At 41.9% G+C, this 18,245-nt stretch overlaps 5 protein-coding genes across 7 annotated transcripts; 3 read left to right on the top strand and 2 right to left on the bottom strand.

The window, feature by feature from the left end:
- The first annotated feature begins 23 nt into the window (after positions 1 to 23).
- Positions 24 to 8,654, top strand: sfi1 (SFI1 centrin binding protein). Of its 3 annotated transcripts, none has more exons than XM_011613888.2 (26): positions 24 to 626; positions 698 to 769; positions 866 to 976; positions 1,080 to 1,174; positions 1,277 to 1,391; positions 1,476 to 1,560; positions 1,826 to 1,923; positions 2,601 to 2,667; positions 2,839 to 2,969; positions 3,059 to 3,140; positions 3,213 to 3,394; positions 3,466 to 3,541; positions 4,359 to 4,435; positions 4,564 to 4,666; positions 4,739 to 4,835; positions 5,087 to 5,247; positions 5,336 to 5,410; positions 5,747 to 5,821; positions 6,088 to 6,261; positions 6,430 to 6,665; positions 6,756 to 6,800; positions 6,889 to 7,000; positions 7,099 to 7,147; positions 7,277 to 7,400; positions 7,479 to 7,578; positions 7,919 to 8,654. In XM_011613888.2, exons 1-26 carry the CDS (start codon positions 460 to 462, stop codon positions 8,048 to 8,050), a joined length of 2,841 nt encoding a protein of 946 aa, XP_011612190.2. In that variant the 5' UTR covers positions 24 to 459; the 3' UTR covers positions 8,051 to 8,654. The 3 variants fall into 3 exon arrangements, with proteins under 3 accessions (XP_011612190.2, XP_011612188.2, XP_029682041.1); XM_011613886.2 differs by having other exon boundaries at positions 6,889 to 7,006; XM_029826181.1 differs by having other exon boundaries at positions 465 to 598; positions 6,889 to 7,006.
- Positions 8,321 to 13,793, top strand: sxph (saxiphilin). The gene is made up of 17 exons (XM_011613889.2): positions 8,321 to 8,442; positions 8,666 to 8,829; positions 9,302 to 9,401; positions 9,506 to 9,682; positions 9,789 to 9,951; positions 10,022 to 10,086; positions 10,502 to 10,659; positions 10,743 to 10,929; positions 11,037 to 11,185; positions 11,314 to 11,404; positions 11,636 to 11,683; positions 11,751 to 11,930; positions 11,996 to 12,143; positions 12,414 to 12,496; positions 12,587 to 12,771; positions 12,937 to 13,123; positions 13,223 to 13,793. Exons 1-17 carry the CDS (start codon positions 8,388 to 8,390, stop codon positions 13,264 to 13,266), a joined length of 2,184 nt encoding a protein of 727 aa, XP_011612191.2. The 5' UTR covers positions 8,321 to 8,387; the 3' UTR covers positions 13,267 to 13,793.
- A 136-nt stretch (positions 13,794 to 13,929) lies between these two features.
- On the top strand, positions 13,930 to 16,085 carry sirt4 (sirtuin 4). The gene is made up of 5 exons (XM_003973309.3): positions 13,930 to 13,962; positions 14,045 to 14,086; positions 14,434 to 14,918; positions 15,033 to 15,327; positions 15,412 to 16,085. Exons 1-5 carry the CDS (start codon positions 13,945 to 13,947, stop codon positions 15,562 to 15,564), a joined length of 993 nt encoding a protein of 330 aa, XP_003973358.3. The 5' UTR covers positions 13,930 to 13,944; the 3' UTR covers positions 15,565 to 16,085.
- Positions 16,086 to 16,259: 174 nt separating this feature from the next.
- On the bottom strand, positions 16,260 to 17,132 carry c19h1orf74 (chromosome 19 C1orf74 homolog). The gene has a single exon (XM_011613885.2). The coding sequence runs from the start codon at positions 17,096 to 17,098 to the stop codon at positions 16,307 to 16,309; it is 792 nt and encodes a 263-aa protein (XP_011612187.1). The 5' UTR covers positions 17,099 to 17,132; the 3' UTR covers positions 16,260 to 16,306.
- Positions 17,133 to 17,170: 38 nt separating this feature from the next.
- On the bottom strand, positions 17,171 to 18,213 carry tomm6 (translocase of outer mitochondrial membrane 6 homolog (yeast)). Its single transcript, XM_011613884.2, has 3 exons — positions 18,081 to 18,213; positions 17,459 to 17,583; positions 17,171 to 17,383 (listed from the first exon to the last, which is right to left on the bottom strand). Exons 1-2 carry the CDS (start codon positions 18,173 to 18,175, stop codon positions 17,487 to 17,489), a joined length of 192 nt encoding a protein of 63 aa, XP_011612186.1. The 5' UTR covers positions 18,176 to 18,213; the 3' UTR covers positions 17,171 to 17,383; positions 17,459 to 17,486.
- Between the last annotated feature and the right edge of the window lie 32 nt (positions 18,214 to 18,245).

Genomic DNA, 18,245 nt, shown 5'->3' with positions numbered 1-18,245 from the left:
AGCCGCTTGTGTTTTAGCACGGAGGAGCCGCCCGCACGGGATTACCCGGTTTTACATCGCAAGTTGTTATGACACTGCAAAGACCCTATGGTTTGCGTTTACGAATTTTGCCCGCCGCTCAGATAATATGTAAAAAAAAACAGCTTGTAAATATTGTAACACGTGGTTCATTTCTCGATTGCAGCCTGAAAGAAATACTTGTTAAACAGCTTTATAACACACTTGTTGTCTTCGCGTAAGTGAGTGGCTTTTATGCTGCGCGTAGGGATCTTTGGTCACTTACTGTTGACTGTCAACAACAAGCGAAACGCACCTTATGTGTTCACGTGGTTAGCATAACAAGGGCGCGATACAACTGTTTAAACTGTCGGAAACCTGTCAGGTTGTAGCATTTGCCACCAATGTGACCATCCAATTCGACCCTTCTGTATCCATGTTTCCAGTTTCCCTTTACATAAAATGCAGTCTAACAGCAAAAGGGCAGATTCAGGAAGAACACAAACCGTTCAGTCAGTCAGTTCTATTGACGAATTAAAACAAGTCCGCAAAGGTCCCGCCACAAAGATTCCTTACCGAGATGAATATGGCTGGAACAAAGGTGGAAGACTGAAGGAACTAATAAAAACGTAACCAGTCTGTAAGTAATCTTTCTGCGTTTATAATACATGTAATGCATGTAATCAATTAACTTCCACAGGCACTTGGCAAGGAAGTATCTGAAGATATGGATGCTGAAGACCTTTGGAAGAATTCTTCCTCATTCAGCCAAGTAACACAAGCTACACCTGTTTTGAAACGTAGAATTTAAAGCTTCCTAAAATAAGATGGTTTTTGTTCCACCTGACTTAACGGTTACACGCTGCAGGTCCCACCACCAAAGTGTGGTTTTGAGACGAGCCTTCGGAAGCTGGAAAGATGAGTGGTGGACATCCAGGAAGGAGTGGTGCCAGACAACACTGGCCGACTGTCACTACAGGTACCGGTACATTAACATTGGACAAACACAGTTCAAACCAGCCTTTCACAGACAGCAGATTCGTGAGTAAAATAGGAATTATAACACAAATTGTGGGTTTTAGGTATTATCTCTATAATTTGGCATTCCAGCATTGGCGAACCTTCGTGTCTTTGCAGAAGGAAAAGAAAAACAAAGTTCAATGTGCTGTGCAATTTGGTAAGTGTTTGAGGCAAGCAACGATAGCATGATTGAAATTAAGTTGTTTTGTTTGTACTAGATGAACACAATTTTTGGAACACATCCTATTTTCTTCACAAGCTCATAGGCAACTGCTGCGTTTGACATGGAACAGATGGGAAACTTTAAAAGAGATGCGGATGAAGAAGAGAATGTTTGAATCCGTACTTGATCTGAAAAGGCTTAAAACTCTTCAGTAGGATCATTCTATATATTAAAAATCTATCTTTAACTACCCACAGTAGATAATTGCTTTTAACTTTACACTTTAACCAATTAGGTCAGCATGGCACGTGTGGCAGAAAAGGCTGCAGCAGCATCAGAATCTACAGGTTCTGAAACAGAGACAAGCTTCACAGCAAAGGGTAAGAAAAAAAAGCCTAAGCATTTGTAAACATAAAATGTATACTGTCAGGCAGAACTGCACATCACAAACATGTACTGTAGTCTCTCTTTTTTTTTCTAATTTTCTAATAACACAAGTTGGATAAAAACTCATCAGCTGAACAACAATACTGCTCTCCAACATGAGTGTCAGACTACAGGATAAATGCTGAGAAGTCCTCCCACCAACTGCATCACACAGTTGGAGTTCATAAAGGCCCTAAGGATGTATTGTTTGTGTGACAGATGTTAGATGAGCGCTGGAAGCTGTGGCAGGATTGTCTGGAGGAGGCTGAATATAAGAATTTTCAACCTTTAAGAGAAATGGCACTGATCGAGCACAGGTACTGTAATTTTCTTTTTCCGTTTTTGAACATTGACCTTTTTAGAGCTCTTTCGTGTATTACCCTTTGCAAAATAAATGACCCTAAACTATTTTGTATATGAGCTTTATTATCTTGCAATGGTAAAGTTATTTGAAGCAGAGTTATCATGCAGCTATTTGAACATGCACTTACACCTGCTCACCTCATCAGAAACAGTTGCAGTGAGTTGTAATGTGGCAAATATGTGGTTGACCATGTAAGCTAATTATGGACTGTTAACAGAATAATAAAAGATGACTACATACGTTTGGGGCTCCCCATGATCCTCTCATATTTTAAATCACATTTTTATCACATTTTCTAAGATGAATCAATTTAATCTAGGCCTTGATAACTGTCCAGTAGTATTGTTAGGAAGCTTTATTAAAAGCTCGTGCCTATAAAGGAAGTAACTTGACATAAATTGATGGAAACCATATTTGAAAATGTTTTTGTCAGTCGTCATTGCCCCTACGTTGAATTTCCACAAGAGGGCGGTGCCTCCATCTTCAGTTTAATATAGTGGATGTTTCTTGTTACTATTTAACACAAAGGAATAAATTGAGTGTTTGCACTTTTAGGTTTGATGCATTAACAAATTGCACATTAAAGGTAGATAAACTGCTTTGAGTTGAATATTTTTGTTTTCTTAACAGCACATGTCTCCAGAGAAGCTGTTTTAATCAATGGAGGGAGAAGCTGGGTGAAAGGAGACGCTTGCAGGTGTTTTTCATTTACTGCTGATGGGGGACTAGATGAAAAGAAATAGGCACATATTTGTAGTTATTCTCTTTATTAATCATATAATCAGGATCTACAGTTTAGCAGAAGTAAATGAAAGTGTTTGTGTGGCTTCAGGCTGTTAAGTTGCATTTCAAACATATTTTTCTGCAGGAACTGCGTCATCAAGCGGATGTTTACTTTGCCGAACACATGTTGCCCTCATGTTTCAAAACCTGGGCTGAGTTAACGCTGCAGCGAAGGCTTCACAAACAGAGAAAACATCAGGCAGATGTTTATAATCAGTGAGTTTATCACCCTGATTTGTACATGCTTGAATTACGTTTATCACTTTAAGGCTGATTTGTGATTTATTTGCTTATCACGTTACCAGGCAGCGTTTGCGAACTTGGGTATTTTACACCTGGTGGGCTCATACAGAGACGCATAAGGATCAGATGCTTTCAGAGAGAATAGTAGGTCAAATGCAGATGGAAACAGTTTTAACTGCATGCCATTGATGTCAGGCACTAACATCACCTTATCAGGCAGTTGTGCATGAAGAGCGGAATCACTTGCAGAGAGCCTGGAGAAGATGGCAGGAGAAGTTAAATGACAGACAGAGAGAGACAAAAGAGAGACAAACTGCTTCCTCCCAGCTGTACATGGACACACTGCTTTGCAAGACGGTAACCCAGTGGGAAGAAAACAGCCCTGAAATACAAGACAGGTAAAACAAATGCTGAAAGGAGATAGGTGAACACGCTGCTCATAATACAATTTAAACTTTTTGCATGGCAGGAGACATCAGGGCCAGCAGGCTTGTCATCAGAGTGGCCTTCATGGCAGGAAGTGGGCTGTGGGAAAATGTAAACAGGTGAGTTTGGAAGGAGACATTTCACTACCTTGGATGAACACCAAAGAGAATAGATCATTTCATTCAGTCCATTGTTAGTGGCACCTAGGACAAGGTGTGTCTCTACCTCATCCTGTCAAAATTACATCGATGGAGGTTTGAAAGAGTGTTGAGTCGCAAAGAAAGGTATCGGGAGGCTAACTTGAAAATGATTATAAGCTATTGTCCTCAACCTTTATCAATTTTCTTTCTTCTTCCCTTTTTGCCACAAAATTTTCCAACCACCTTCTGTGGAAAAAATATGGAGTTTTGGAATCATAATGTAAGCTAATAACGTAGGGATACCACTGTCTTGTTCTGATTAACAGTTCCTTCGGTGCGGTACCAGGTGATCACCGATTGCTCATTTGGTCCCTTGTATGTGTCACACCTTGGCCCAAGTGTTTCAAAAGACTCTCGTAGTGACAAGTTTGTTTATTTCTTCCCCTGTGGACCCCTAAAGTGTAAACCTCACCAGAGCTAAAGAAACTGGGCCTCCCATCACGGTTTCACAACCAAAGAAACCTGTGGATGAGAAGGGAAAACATCTTAAAGTGCTCAGTTGTTTTACTCTAAGCACTCTGAAAAGCATTACCTGAAAGATTTTTTTTTTTAAATCTCAAGATTTAATATAAAGACAGAATAGATGCAAAAAACCCTAAATGAAAGTAGATGCAACATAACCATGAAGATAAAGTGATTAATATTGCATCTGTGGCATGGAAGTTACTTCAGCATTTGATATTCATGAAGTTTCTTAAGATAAATGAAATCTAAATGTGATGTGTTGCATTTACAGAAATGCTGCCTTCGAGTGCATCAGTTCAGCTCTCACACAGCAGAGCTATGCAGACAGCAAGCCCAAAACACTCTCAGGTATGGAAAACATGTTCTGAACTCATTACCCATACATCAGTAAGGAAATCCCTTGTCCATTGATTGTTGCCCTCGATGATCTCAATGATCAGGACAAGCTTTACCTCATCTTCTTCAATTTTGCCTAGGTATGTGATGTCCGTTTGGAGGGATAAAGCAATGTTACAGAGAGAATTCAGGCTCATGGAGCAGGAAGCACAGAACCATTATCAATATTTCCTTCAATTCAAGGTGAAACAGCTGCCACAATCTATATTTATTCTTACCTAAGCGAACACTTTACTCATTTTCTTTCTTGTCAAGGTGTTCATTGCCTGGAGAGAAGAGACAGCGTCTGCAGTGTCAGCTTGTCGCCAGCAGAGGGAAGCATTGACCAGGTTTCAGATGTTCCAAAATAAAGGTACAGCAGATCTCATTTCGACATAAATTGAAATAATTAATTTTGTTTAGTTGGAGTGCTGATGCACCCACTTGTTAGCACTTAAAAATTATAATGGTTCTGCACAAAAAACAAATATTTCATACTGTGCTAAAATATCTTCCCTTAAATTATATTTTTCTGTTACTGGAAACCTGTTTTCTTACTCTGTCTCAGATTTCATTATCATAAAGTTGATGTTGTTTTATACTTAAGTATTTTTGTTTGGTTAGTACGGCTGCTGCAGTGCTTCAGACAGTGGAAGGAGGAAGCTGCACATGCTCGCTCAGAGAAGACAAACATGGAAAGAGCAAGATGGCACCACGAGTCCAAACTCCTTTCTAAAGCCATGAAAACATGGAATGAGCATCACAACCAGTTCCATACAAATAAGGTTCAGCTTCCTCTTTAGTGTTTGGTGAGGTGTCCTTGAAGATTTCCTTGTCCTAAACCATGTTTTTACAAATGTGATTATCTCATAGGTGATGAAACGACAGGGAATGTTTCTGCTGAGGTTAAAGATGTACCAGAAATGTTTTGATCTGTGGAAAGTAAAGGTTTGTTTGAATATTGTATCCATTTTTACATCTTTTAATTGTCTCTTAATATAGATTTTACACGGAGAATTTTTGGTTGCTGTATAGAGCAGCACTTAGGCAGGAGACAGGCTGAATAGTGTTGCAGTGCTTGTGAAATATCTACCAGGCATTATTTAAAAAACCAAATTGTTTGGGTTGAGTAATGCTGGACAAACTAGCATGATAAAGATTTTTAAAAAGAAAGAAAGAGGGAAGTGAGAAGATTTGGTAACAAATATTGGCTGTTAGATTTATACATGTGGTTCGATTTATTTGACTTATAGATGATTTCACTGTTTTCCTTCCTGTTCAAAGCTGCAACACAGAAGGAGAGAGGCTGAGCTGACAGAGCGAGCACTCTGGCACTGGTCCCTTACTCTCCAGGCCAAGGTATCAGTTGTTGCACATTCTTCTCTCACTTCAGAATAAGGTGCTTCATTAGAAGCAGCAGTGTTCTTGCTCATTTCACCCGATAATTGAGAAGCCGTTGCCCATCGTGTGGATGTATGTTGTCACAGTTCATCTCTAAATCCAAATCTGACTTTTTAATGAGCTTATAAGTGTTTCCACTTGTAATGTGTTGTGTTTCCATTGGTTTCAGTGTTTGTTACTTCATGATATTCTGGTTTGGGGTTGTCTTGGTGAAAATGCTACAGGTGTTATGTGGATGGAGGCGGTGGGTCACAGAACTGCAGCTAAAACAAGAACAGGCAGCTGGAGCTGCATGGACTGACAGAGAGCCACTGATGGAAGATGTGAAGTGTTGTCTCACCTCTGCTGCACACATGAAGGACCTCACAGCAGGCCCAGCTGAAGATAGCCAAGAGCAGGTAGCTACCTGTGGGATTAGTCAGTATAAAGATATTAATGGGTAAAATGACAACCCTCAGTATTATAAGGTGTCCAGGACATTAATACAACATGCCTTTAGATAATGTACTAATATCTTCACTAATACACAACATATTTGTGCCATCATACATGCTATCTGTGGACAGGAGTCTCTCTGCCTTCAGAAGAGATCACATAGGCGTCTACACAGAGTAGTCCGGAGCTGTGTTCTGCGCTGGAAGCAGAGGGCACTCTGTAAACCAAACACAGTGCAAGAGCTCAAAGAGGACCCACAGAAGAAGAAGAAGAGCGTGACGTTCGGTTGTATGACGCCTGAGCGGACAGTCATTCCTCCCACCGACTCATTGGAACAAGAAGATGAATTTAAAGAGCTCCGAAATTTGTAAGTTTGAGCCGCACACAGGCCGTGAGGTGTCTGAAACAGGCTTTGCATCCATGCGCTTGTCTGAGTTCCATTTCTGTTTGTTTGCAGACTGGCCCACCGTGCACAGGGTCTACTGGAGTCTCCACTGGCAAAGTATAAATGCCGTTTTTCTTCCCATATAATTAATATCCAGCCCAGCAGTTCCACATGAAATCAATAAAATGTTCTTTCCTGCTTTTAGTGTGCATGATCAGTCAGCCTTCACTGACACCACGGCTCCTCCAGAACCAGCGGGGTCACACCTCCATCCTGTTTGCTCCATACATCACACACTCAACAGCAGCAGATCTGATGTACTGGTGATGATTAGTCAGATATCACTTCAGATTGTAACTTCTTGTAACTTTAAGGGGTAATAACATCCAATTAAATTTATTTTCTTTGTGTTCAGTTGGTGGAGGGCAGCAGCTCCAGTTTCTCACAGTCTTCAGCATTTCCAAGTATGATAGCAGCGTAATACTTAACATGATTCTTTCTTATATTGGTTTAAAGAATGATAAATTACTTTACAATTGGATTTTTTGTTTGAAACCCTGTCAAACCTGTCATGCTTTATCTGTTTCTTTAAGACATCCGCGTGAGAGAAAATAGGGGACCAACTCAAAGAGTGGATCCAGCTTCTTTTTTGATCCCAGAATTGCTCAGCATCCAGCAGGACATGGAATCATACCAAGAGGACAGGAAGCAGCTCCGGTAAGAAGTTAACCGTGCATCTTGAATGTTCGATTACTCGTGAACGATCGATCATTGATAGTCTGTGTGGTCATTCAGGGCTTGGAAAAAACTGAAGGCAGTTTTACAAAGTTGGAAGCAGACTAGTGGGCGATATGACCAATCAGAGAAAGCCGCTGTTTGTCAGGAGATGAAGGAGGTGAGACTTTTTATTTATTTTTGTTAAAAGCCAAAAATTGGGGATCAAGATGAAAAGCCACTGAAGTTTTCTGTTTTTATGAAAGAGATGAGTTTGGAGTTGAGTTTACCTCAGTAATCGTGGTCAGTAATTAAAGGTGCTGTGCAGAAATGCAACAGCCTGTCAGATGAGGACAAAGACCTCGAGTTGGAATAACACATTCAGTTTTAAACCGTGCAGACGGAGCATTTTGAGGTGGAGGTGAAAGGTCTCATTAAAGGACATCGACTGGCTTCAGTAAGAGTTGTATGGGTAAATGACCTGTATTCTCACTGGCTTTTGTTTTTGTGGCTGTTGACAGTTGGAGGAGCGCATCGCCAGGCTGTCCGCTGAGCTGGCAAAAGAGAAACCAAGGATTTTGCTACATGCAGAGAGGATCCAGCATTTGCAGACAGTGCTCAGACGTCACTCTGTGCTCACAGCTTCCCACTAACTGTTAGTTGGCCCCTGCGTTCATCAGTATCAGCTATTAATGTATGTCAAATGCTGTCTCACAGAGCAGTTTTTCAACACTTCCACCACCTATAAAACTGAAATCTTGGCAAGGGGTCATCCATGTGACAGATGTGCTAAATATTTTCCATATGCCTTTAAAAAAAGAGAAAGGGACGTTAATGTTTTCAGAGGAATTGCTTACGTAATAGTTTTTTGAAAAGAAATTATCCATTTGTAGCAGTTGCCTTTAATCCGTGTGGGCGTAACTGGTAGATTAGACAGAGCAGCTCTGTTTTGCAGAAAGTTACCACAGATCTGAACCACGCCGGGCCAAAATGAGGGGAATTAATGCCTTTTTTATTACTTTCATCCTCATCAGCTGCAGCAGGGGTAAGGTTGTTTACTCTGCGACAGTATAATTTATGAATGTAGCATCGTCTTTCTATTAATGTAAATCTATTCTTGAATTTTTTATTTATACTTTTAGTTTGTTGTTTTTTGGGAGCTTTTGATTTGATAATTTCAAAGCTTTCAAAGATTTGCATATATTTCAAATAAAGACTAAATTGTGGGAAAAAAACGTGTATTATCTGTTTGAACCATTCTACGTTAGCTAAGAAGATTCGATGGTGCACCGTGTCAGAACCTGAACAGAGGAAGTGTGCGGAATTAGCCAAAAGTCTAGTGACGGTGCTGCCACCAGCTGCTGTTGCAGCATTCGCTCGAGTCTCGTGTGTGAGAGCGTCCAGCACGATGGACTGCATCGACAAGATCAGGGTGAGCCTTCCTAAAAACCCGGGGAAACTCTGTCCAAGAGATAAATGAGTCACTGTGAAGCTAAACTTTGCATGTTTTTAGGTGCAAAATATTTTAACATTAAGGCAAATGTTTTCCTTGAGGGAATTCAAGAGAATAAACTGATGATGGAAAATATGATCCGTACAGATACATGGAGAAACTGTTCATTAAGATGTAAAACTCTTTATATTCATGTTTCATGTTTATTGTCTTTTGACATCAAGTTTACACGGACTGATACCAAACAAATTTATCAGTTTATCTCATCCTGATTAGAACTTGCTTACAAAACCAGATGTTTGTTTTGGAGGGGAGCTGTGAGGGATTGGCAGGTATTCACATGCCTGAATAGGAAATTTGCTGATTGTACTTTTCAATTTGCTTATGTATCATTTGGCATGTAAAGAAATAAATTTTGCCTCTGCTGAGACCTCTTGAACATAAATTTCAGGCAAACCGTGCTGACATTGTGACATTAGATGCAGGAGAGGTTTATTCTGCCGTGAAGCAGTTTGATCTGGTTACCGTCGCCAAGGAGATTTACAGTGATGGTGAGTTTGACTTGCATCACCACAGAACTTTCAGCATGTTCCCTCTGCACCCCTGTCTGAGTGTGTGTGTGCACGCACACACCTGCGCACGTGTGTGTGCACAGGGGGCTGTATTCTGTCTGTAGCAGTGGTGAAGAACAGCAGTTTGGACATCAGCTCCCTGCGGGGCCTGAGGAGCTGTCACAGCGGCATTCGCTGGACCGCCGGCTGGAGTCTACCGCTGGGCTTCCTGCTGTCCCGCAACTACCTGAGCTGGTCTAAGGAGCACCCGCTGAGTCATGGTGGCCACATTATTATCCACTGCACTGTCTGGAATCATCACTTTTCCTTTACAATTCTGGGGTCGGCTAGTTTTCAGGCTCACTCTGATTTTATCCTCCCGGGCAGATGTCAGCGGGTTTTTCAGAGCCAGCTGCGTTCCTGGCGCCGCTGCCCTGGCACCATCCCTCTGCACTCTGTGCCAAGGCGAAAAGTCCTACAGTCTCCAGAAGAATTCCCACTGCGAGACATCTCACAGCGAGCCCTTCTACAACAGCCAAGGGGCCCTCAGGTCAGGAGCCACTAACAATGCACATTTGTTGTGTTTGTGGGGGTGTAAACAGACTTTAATGTGTTTACAGATGTCTCAGGAGTGGGCATGCAGATGTTGCATTTGTGGACCATTTAGCTCTGGAAAGTATTGAAGGTGAGCCTCCGGTCCACCGTTCTGGTATATTTTAGTGGCGTGGTATGGCTGGACATTTCGTTGCACCGATCCCTCATATCTTTATGTTTCAAGGAGGAAATTGTCATAGAAATAAACAGTTGACCCAACAAGGGTGCGAACACAGTAGCATTTATATGCAGAGTCATTCATTACTGTTTAAATCAAAACAGCATTTGTGTTGCAACTGCGACAAAGTTTAAGAGGATGAGAAATTCATGTAAATCAATGGGAATTAAATGTTTGAGTGCAGCCATTTCTGCCTGGAATTTCACCGTCATTGTTAGTTGGTCAAAACTGGGGAGAATAATTTGCATCAAGTGTCTGTACACGTTTATGGCTTCTACCAGCCTGCTGAAAACTTTGAATGCTTTCCCCCCCTTATGTCTTCTGTCAGACAGTTGGAGAGATGCGTTTAGTTTACTGTGCGCAGACGGCACACAAGCACCCCTCAGCCATTACAGAAGCTGTAATCTGGGACGTGGTCCGGGAGGTGCCACAGTCACCAGGTTCAACTTCCGTAAAGTTTCCCAGAAATTTCTCCTCACAGTTCAGGTACCTTTGTGTCATTCATCCCTCACAGATTCTGTTTCCATCCCCATTATTGTCCTCTCCAAATGCTGTCCGATGTTGCTCAGATGCTCTTTGGCAAAGAAGGACAGGAGGTGCAGCGCTTCCAGCTCTTCGATTCATCTCTTTTTGGAGAGAAGGACCTCTTGTTCAGAGATGCGACGGACAAACTGAGTGTTTTCCCAGATAATGTGGATGTCAGTCAGGTGTTGGGCCTGGATTATGTGGCCCTGCTGAAAAGCCTCAGGCATGAAGGTGCTGACCATCATTGGTGTGTGTTTGTTATTTTTTACACCGAGAACAAAGACGTTGTGTTTTTTTGTCCCCCCCCTCTGTGAAGCTGACTGACCATGTCTGCGCAGGAAGTTCGCTGGAGGACAGTGTCATGCGATGGTGCTGCATTAGCCACGCAGAGCAGAAGAAATGCGAGCAGTGGGCCCTCAACATAAACTCCGACCCGCTGGTGTGTGTTCGAGGGCTCTCAGTGCGCGACTGCATCGTGAAGATAAAGGTGAGGCATTCAAGTCATGTCAGTTTGCCTGGTTAGCAACGTGCAACAGTAGCAACGTTCATCACACTTAAATAACAGTAATTCAGCACCAACCTCACTCGTTTTGGTCAACAACACTGATGCTACAGAAGGACGAGGTGGACGCCGTGTCACTGGATGCGACACACACTTTCATCGCAGGGAAATGTGGCCTCGTTCCCGTCGTCACTGAATATTATGGTAAGAGTGTTTGAAGCTTTTTTTCTTTCAAGTTCCAGCGTGGAAAAACTTTGCAGATTCTGTGGTGGCCCGAGTGCAGATTGACACTCATCCTCAATTTCTACTCTATAAACTATTAATCTGCAATTGTCTTGGTGATCAAGATTCAAGATGTACTTCATTCATCCCCGTAGGGAAATTGAATTAATCAATTGATCAGGCAAAATACTTGTGCTTTTTGCTCTTATACAGGAAAAAACTGTGTGCAGGTTAAAGGATTATCCGCTATAGAGTCAGATGGTAAGACCCCTGCAGCCAGAGATGACGTTGTTGGTTACAGTCAAACAGTCTCTTTCTCTGCTGTCAGTGTTACCATCAGTGGTCGGTGTTGCCGTGGCAAAGAGCACCAGCAGAAACACCCTGCACAGCCTGCACAGCCGCCGCTCCTGCCACAGCTACATGTACAGCCCAGCGGGCTGGTTGCTGCCGTACAGACACACGTTGGACAAGGAGCGAAACAGCAGTTTGCCATGTGACCCCAACCAAGGTAGCGTTCTGATGGACCTCTAGTGGGGTATGGTAGGACCATCACGCATCTCCTTGTGTTCTTAGTGTACAATGAGGTGTTTTGGAAGGGCTGTCTCCCCGGCTCTCGGGGAAATCTGTGTAAAGTGTGCTTGGGAGGCACCGGGGAGGCTACCACAAAACGCTGCGCCGACAACCACAATGAGCGTTACTATGGTAACATGGGGGCATTGAGGTAAGCGGTTTTTTTGGTTGTTTTTTTTTTCAGGTTTCTGGTCATTTATAAGTGATGATAAAAGCAATAATCTAAAAATTGATTGCATACTTTTGACTTAAAGACATTTTGATATCCATCTTTAACTTTTTTTTCTCCATATCAATAATCTGGTGATAATGAAATAAAAATTGTTCTTCCAACTCCATTTTATTTTTTACAAACATCTCATAGTTTGCTGTTGAAGAAGATGAAAGAAAAGCAAGCTTTTGATGCTGTGATTGTTCACAGGTGCCTGGTTGGAGATGTCAGTGGTAAAAGCTATGGCGACGTGGCTTTTATTGAGCATCACAGCCTCCAGGCCAACATCCTCAGTAAGATTTACGAAAGAGCGATTTTAAAAGAGCATGCAGGAGCACTGTTTTACAGCTTTAAAATTACACTTCTTTGATGTTGGTCCTCAGATTTAAACTCCACTGGTTGGGCACAGGGGTGGATAGCAGCAGACTTTGAACTGCTGTGTGCTGATGGTCGCCGAGCTCCGCTGTCAGAGTGGGAGAGCTGTAACCTCGGAGTAATCCCCCCAAACACCATCATGACCCGTCCTGTTCTCACAGCGCGTGTGTACGACTTCCTCATGAAGTCACAGGTCCGCTCATGTGCTCAGACTCTTGCTTCAATTATTGTTAGCATTTTTTCTCCCATCAGCATACACTGACATCAGCAAAACAACCACTGCAGACAGAATATGAGCATTTTCCTTAAAATGTTTTCATCTATATTATTTCTAATTTGATCTTATTCAATCTTGTAGGAAACTTTGGCATCGAACCCAAACTTACACTTTAAGCTCTTTGAGTCACAACAATATGGAGAAAGTGATCTGCTGTTCAAAGATGCAACTCAGTGCTTCGTGCACACAAGCCACGTGGACTACCGCTCCATCCTTGGAGATGGGTTTTATCGCCATGCTGAAAGCGTCTTCAATTGCACACATTCTGGTAGGACTTCGAGCAAAAAGATGGTTTCTGATTTCTTAAAACAAATGTATCTTTTTTCATGATAGTGCTAATGTTGATATCTGTCTTGTTTAACAACAGAAATCTTGGAGTTTTGTAACCAGGATGTGTGCAGCATATTTTAAGAACGAAACATTTCCAGCTCTTCATCTTCAAATCTAATTCAGCCAGATCGTAAGATTGGAAAACATCTTCAGTGTCATCTGTTAACAACAGAGGGTTTGACTTTAAACCTTTGACTAACTTCCTTTCCATCTTTAATCACAAGACACCAGCTCATTATGGCTAGGACTACTGCATGGGTTTTTTAGTTTAGTTTTTTAAATGACTGCATTACTTCTTGTCATAATGCAACATGTTCATGAAATTCCATTGTATGCAAAATGCATGTGTGTAATTTTGTTTATAAAAGTTGAATTACACACTTAAAAATATTGTTCATAAAATGTATGCAATAGTTACCTACAAAGATTTTTATGAATTACATATATATTTTAATATGTATACTTATGTATTATTTTCTATATCAATTTCTATGTCATTTTGTAGTGCCACTGGAAAGCTTCTATTGTAAACTTCCACGTTACATAAACATCGATTTTACAAAAATATTTTTATTTTGGCTTAGTGTTTTATGAAGTCGCAATTGGTAAAATTTACGGTGATATAAATATTCTTCGGGATAACATATTTGATGTAGGACATTTTAAATCCTTATATCACCGACTACAAATCCCACGCTCCAATCTATTATTTTTTTTGGGTGTTACGTAAAATGTAGTATTTCCGGTTTCTGTCACTGGATGACGTTTCCGTGTTACGTGAGCCTGTTTACTTTGTCTTATTGAAATACCTGAAATACTACCTGAAAAATATTTTTTAATCTAATAACGCTGCTTTCAGCCCCTCATCCTTCCAGAAAACTGCAGAAGTCAAGAAAAGAAGGTAAACTTACAGACTCACGTCGCTGACTAGAATTAGCGAGCTAACTCGACTGTCAAATTAGATTTTTACTACGGCAGCATGTACATAATGTGTCCTTACCAGTAGTTTAGTGTATGTTTTTATGCTGTACCTTATCTTCTTCCCACTTTTATTATTGTTTATAAAATGATGAAGATATTGTGAATTGTTGTATGTATAATAAGAACTGAAGCTCTTGGAACGTTACACCGGACAGCCAATATTTACAGACTACATTTGAACGTGACACCATCCGAAGTAGCAATCACATTTAAATGCCATTTAATAAATATATTCAGTAATTATACCACAATATCCTGTTGCTGTAGATGAGATTACCACGGTGGATGTTTCCTCTACACATGGTAGCGACAAGGAGAGCATCCACGGTCCCTGTCCCGGTGTCGGCATTTGTCCCCGCATGCAGCGCCGCGAATCCCCGCTCCCTGCAGCGGCTTCAGGAGTTTGTGTCCCGGGCAAGACGTCTGTTTGTCATCGGTGGAGCGGGAGTCTCCACGGAGTCTGGGATACCTGATTACCGCTCCGAGGGGGTCGGGCTGTATGCTCGCACTGACAGACGACCCATGCAACACGCTGAGTTTGTCCGCAGCGCCAAGTCTCGCCAGCGCTACTGGGCCAGAAACTTCGTGGGCTGGCCACAGTTCTCCTCCCATGAGCCAAACTCATCACACAGAGCCCTGCAGCGGTGGGAAGAGGTGGGGAATCTCCACTGGCTGGTCACGCAAAATGTGGATGCTCTTCATTCAAAAGCCGGACATAAAGGGGTGACTGAGCTCCATGGCTGCGCCCACAGGTGGGAAAGCCCAATAACAAGATGTAATCAACAACAGTAATAGTAGTGGGGAAATACATCTGTCACAAATGCTGAAAACCTGTTGAGATGAATGAATAGACTGTGTGTCCACAGGGTGGTCTGTCTTGGCTGTGGTGTAGTCTCAGCGAGGCAGGAGCTGCAGAATCGGTTTGTGGCATTAAACCCCGACTGGAAAGCTCAGGCAGGCGTTGTGGCCCCTGACGGGGATGTGTTCCTGGAGGACGAGCAGGTCCTCCATTTCAGAGTCCCCTCCTGTGAGGACTGTGGAGGGATACTAAAGCCAGAGGTCACATTTTTTGGAGACACTGTGAACAAAGCAACGGTTCAGTTTGTGCACCAACGACTAGCAGAGTCAGATGCAGTGCTTGTTGCCGGGTCGTCGCTGCAGGTGCCTTTCTTGTAAAGTGGTCTCTGAACTTTACAATTCCTTTGTTTGGTTTTTGCATCTCATTCCCTCTCTGTTGTTCCAAAGGTGTATTCCGGATACAGGTTTTTGTTGGCAGCAAGTGACAAGAAATTACCAATCGCCATCCTGAACATTGGACCCACAAGAGCGGACCATCTGGTAGAGCTGAAAGTTAGTGGTCGCTGTGGAGAAGTGCTGCCACTCATTCAGCCCTTCTGACAGTCCTGGATGCACCAGCTGCTTCTTTTCTATTCAAAGTGCAATATGACGTATTTAAAATCTCAAACTGAATGTGACAAGAAAAGGGAACCTCATTAGAACCGTTAAATGGTGGCACGATTGCACGTCATCGTGACGGTTGCTGCCTTGTCTGCATCGGACACACAGATGATGTAATGCTGGTCGTCAACATGACAGCTCTACCTCAGATTTAGGTTGTTACAGCTGTTTGAATTTCTGTTTTTAGTTGATTACAAACTTACATTTTAATATTTATTGTACCTGGAAATATGTACCCATATCAGGTCGGGTCTAAATATACAGGCAATGAAGCCGTTTCACTAAAACAGGGCTGCAAGGACCATTTTGGTGACATAATGGGGTTGAATAATCGATAGGTTATATCTACATTTTACTGTAAACTGATATTTTTAACAAGTATGAAAGGATGTTTGGCTGTTCTTCCAACAGTAAAAATAACATGAACCAAATTAATAAATATGCTATCTTTTGTATTTAAATCTTTTCATTTTCAATTATTTAAAAAAAAAAATACAAATCTTGTCTTATCTTAAATCAATTTTTGACTCATTTAATATGGGAGGCCTTTGGACAAAATAAACATGGTCATTTCAGCTGGCAGAAAGTAAAATACTGCACCTTTTATATTTAAAAATAAAAAGGCATCGACTTCAGTGAGCGCACAGTAAAACTTGGGATTTTATTGTAAAGGTAAACTGTATCACAAACAGACTGATGGCAGAGTGACATTGGTCTGACAAATGGTAAGATCCTGTAGGAGCTTTTGTTGCTGAAATCGTTCCTGTACGGCACACCTCCAGTTCTCCAGGATGGGCCGTGTCTCATAAAGAAGAGCAGCTGGAACACTGAAGGAGTACAGACAACATCTGTGTCTCGAAGTTTCCTTCTGCCACGAGGCCGAAGCTGTCGTCACCACCAGGGGAGTGAAAGCCAGACAGTTTTCAAAGCTTTTGGTCTGATCGAACCAGTAAGTAACTGGGTACCCCAATAACAGACCAAACACCGTGCACAGGTTCCAGTCTTCTGGCTTGTTTCCAGCATAAAGAGGTTTTCCACCCTCCTTCAGCTGCTCCAGCCCTCTGAGAAAGAGCAGCAACTCACTGGTCATGGTCTTAATTTGCCTGTTGTGATGGTCAACAACGATGGGCTCCTTCAGCGAGTGACGCACATCGATCACAGCCACTCCTCCGTCACAAAACACTCTCTCTACGTTTGATCTGACTGCTTCTGGATTAACAATAACAGCATTCCCATTTAAATCCAACACGAGAAGATTATCAGACACGAGCCGGAGAGACTGCACACAGCTCAGATACTGCTGCACCTGATCCGCGCCTGCGCCGTTGCTGTCGTACAGTAACGCTGGTTTCAATCCCAAATCAATAGCCGTGACCTGAGCGGCTAAATCCAAACTCTGGGCGACAGACAGACACTTTCTACCAACAGACAAACACTTACGAGCTGCAGCGACAAACTCATCCTGTGTGGACATGGCTGCAGAAATCAAACTTCACTATTTCAGAGTTTCAATGCACCAAAACAAAAACTAAATTTAGAGATCAGGTATTTTTCTAATTGTAATTCAACAGCCTATCTGTAGCTGTTATACATGTACTTTTTACTGTAATTAAGAGGACTATCAGCGTAATATGAATATAGTTATTGTCACAGTTATTCTTTGTGACACCAATCAACATCTCAGGTCAACAGGATGATCCGCCTTCAAAGCGTTGGTTGTCACCGAAGGTTTGCATCGTTTATTGTTGGTCCTCGACACCTGGGGAAAAAACCCATCGTGACGGTCAGCACTCTGTGACAGAAATATAACGTTGTGGCAAACAGAAAAACTCACATCATCCTGATATTAGGTGTTGACCAGCTTATGTCACAGGTTGTGGAGCCATCAAGTCAAAATCTGAAAGATTTCTTGCAACCCACACACCAGCTGCAAACAAGCCTAGGTTGACCAGTAGATTCCTAAAGACACAATACAATGTAACAAAAAAGCAAGTTAAATAGGCACCACAAAATTTAAACACTTTGATCTCCGCCGCACTATTAACACTATTCAGTTCAATCAGAATCATCATTACTAATGTTATTATATCTGAAAAACCTTATTGTTTAATGGAGTCCCTTGAAAAAGAGGGGTTTGAATCACAACGAGATTATCCTAGTTAAACAGAAGTTTAATAATTATTTAAATAATTAAAATTTTAAAGGAACTAAACTAATGTACTAATCTATTTGATTCAAGTAATCACAGCTTTGTAAACCAACTATATATCACACAGTTCTTCAATACAAACTAAAACGATTCTGGTGACAAAATTTAGAGCGACAATAATTTTGACGTGCAACAAAATTAGAGCAAGGACAAATTGATCTGTCGCAGCGTGAGCTAACACTAGCACTAATGCTAACGATATAGCATTTCAACCGCCTTGCGCATTATTTTCCTTTTAGCAGCTCACCTTCTGAAGTCATTTCTATCCGATGCGAACCGACAAGCTGATCTGACCCATTCCACCACGCCAGATGAACCTTTTTTGACGGTTGATCCACTCATTCTGCCTGGATGCGGTGTGGCAACAAGAGCCGCAAGAAGGGGAAATGCGAAGAGGAAAGGTTTCGATGTA

This window comes from Takifugu rubripes, chromosome 19 (genome assembly GCF_901000725.2).
Source record: "Takifugu rubripes chromosome 19, fTakRub1.2, whole genome shotgun sequence".
NCBI classification, from domain to species: Eukaryota; Metazoa; Chordata; class Actinopteri; order Tetraodontiformes; family Tetraodontidae; genus Takifugu; species Takifugu rubripes.
Note: the sequence above shows the minus strand (reverse complement) of the source record. Positions and strands in the feature narration are given on the sequence as shown.

Coding starts and splice junctions, on each gene's coding strand:
- sfi1 (XM_011613886.2), top strand. CDS start 460: ATGCAGTCTAACAGCAAAAGGGCAGATTCAGGAAGAACACAAACCGTT. Junction 5,411..5,746: donor TTGATCTGTGGAAAGTAAAG/GTTTGTTTGAAT, acceptor TCCTGTTCAAAG/CTGCAACACAGAAGGAGAGA. Junction 7,401..7,478: donor GAGGACAGGAAGCAGCTCCG/GTAAGAAGTTAA, acceptor GTGGTCATTCAG/GGCTTGGAAAAAACTGAAGG.
- sxph (XM_011613889.2), top strand. CDS start 8,388: ATGAGGGGAATTAATGCCTTTTTTATTACTTTCATCCTCATCAGCTGC. Junction 11,186..11,313: donor ACTGCATCGTGAAGATAAAG/GTGAGGCATTCA, acceptor CTGATGCTACAG/AAGGACGAGGTGGACGCCGT. Junction 13,124..13,222: donor CTTCAATTGCACACATTCTG/GTAGGACTTCGA, acceptor GTTTAACAACAG/AAATCTTGGAGTTTTGTAAC.
- sirt4 (XM_003973309.3), top strand. Junction 14,087..14,433: donor GCAGAAGTCAAGAAAAGAAG/GTAAACTTACAG, acceptor CTGTTGCTGTAG/ATGAGATTACCACGGTGGAT. Junction 15,328..15,411: donor TTGCCGGGTCGTCGCTGCAG/GTGCCTTTCTTG, acceptor GTTGTTCCAAAG/GTGTATTCCGGATACAGGTT.
- c19h1orf74 (XM_011613885.2), bottom strand. CDS start 17,098: ATGTCCACACAGGATGAGTTTGTCGCTGCAGCTCGTAAGTGTTTGTCT.
- tomm6 (XM_011613884.2), bottom strand. CDS start 18,175: ATGAGTGGATCAACCGTCAAAAAAGGTTCATCTGGCGTGGTGGAATGG. Junction 17,584..18,080: donor GATAGAAATGACTTCAGAAG/GTGAGCTGCTAA, acceptor TTGTGTCTTTAG/GAATCTACTGGTCAACCTAG.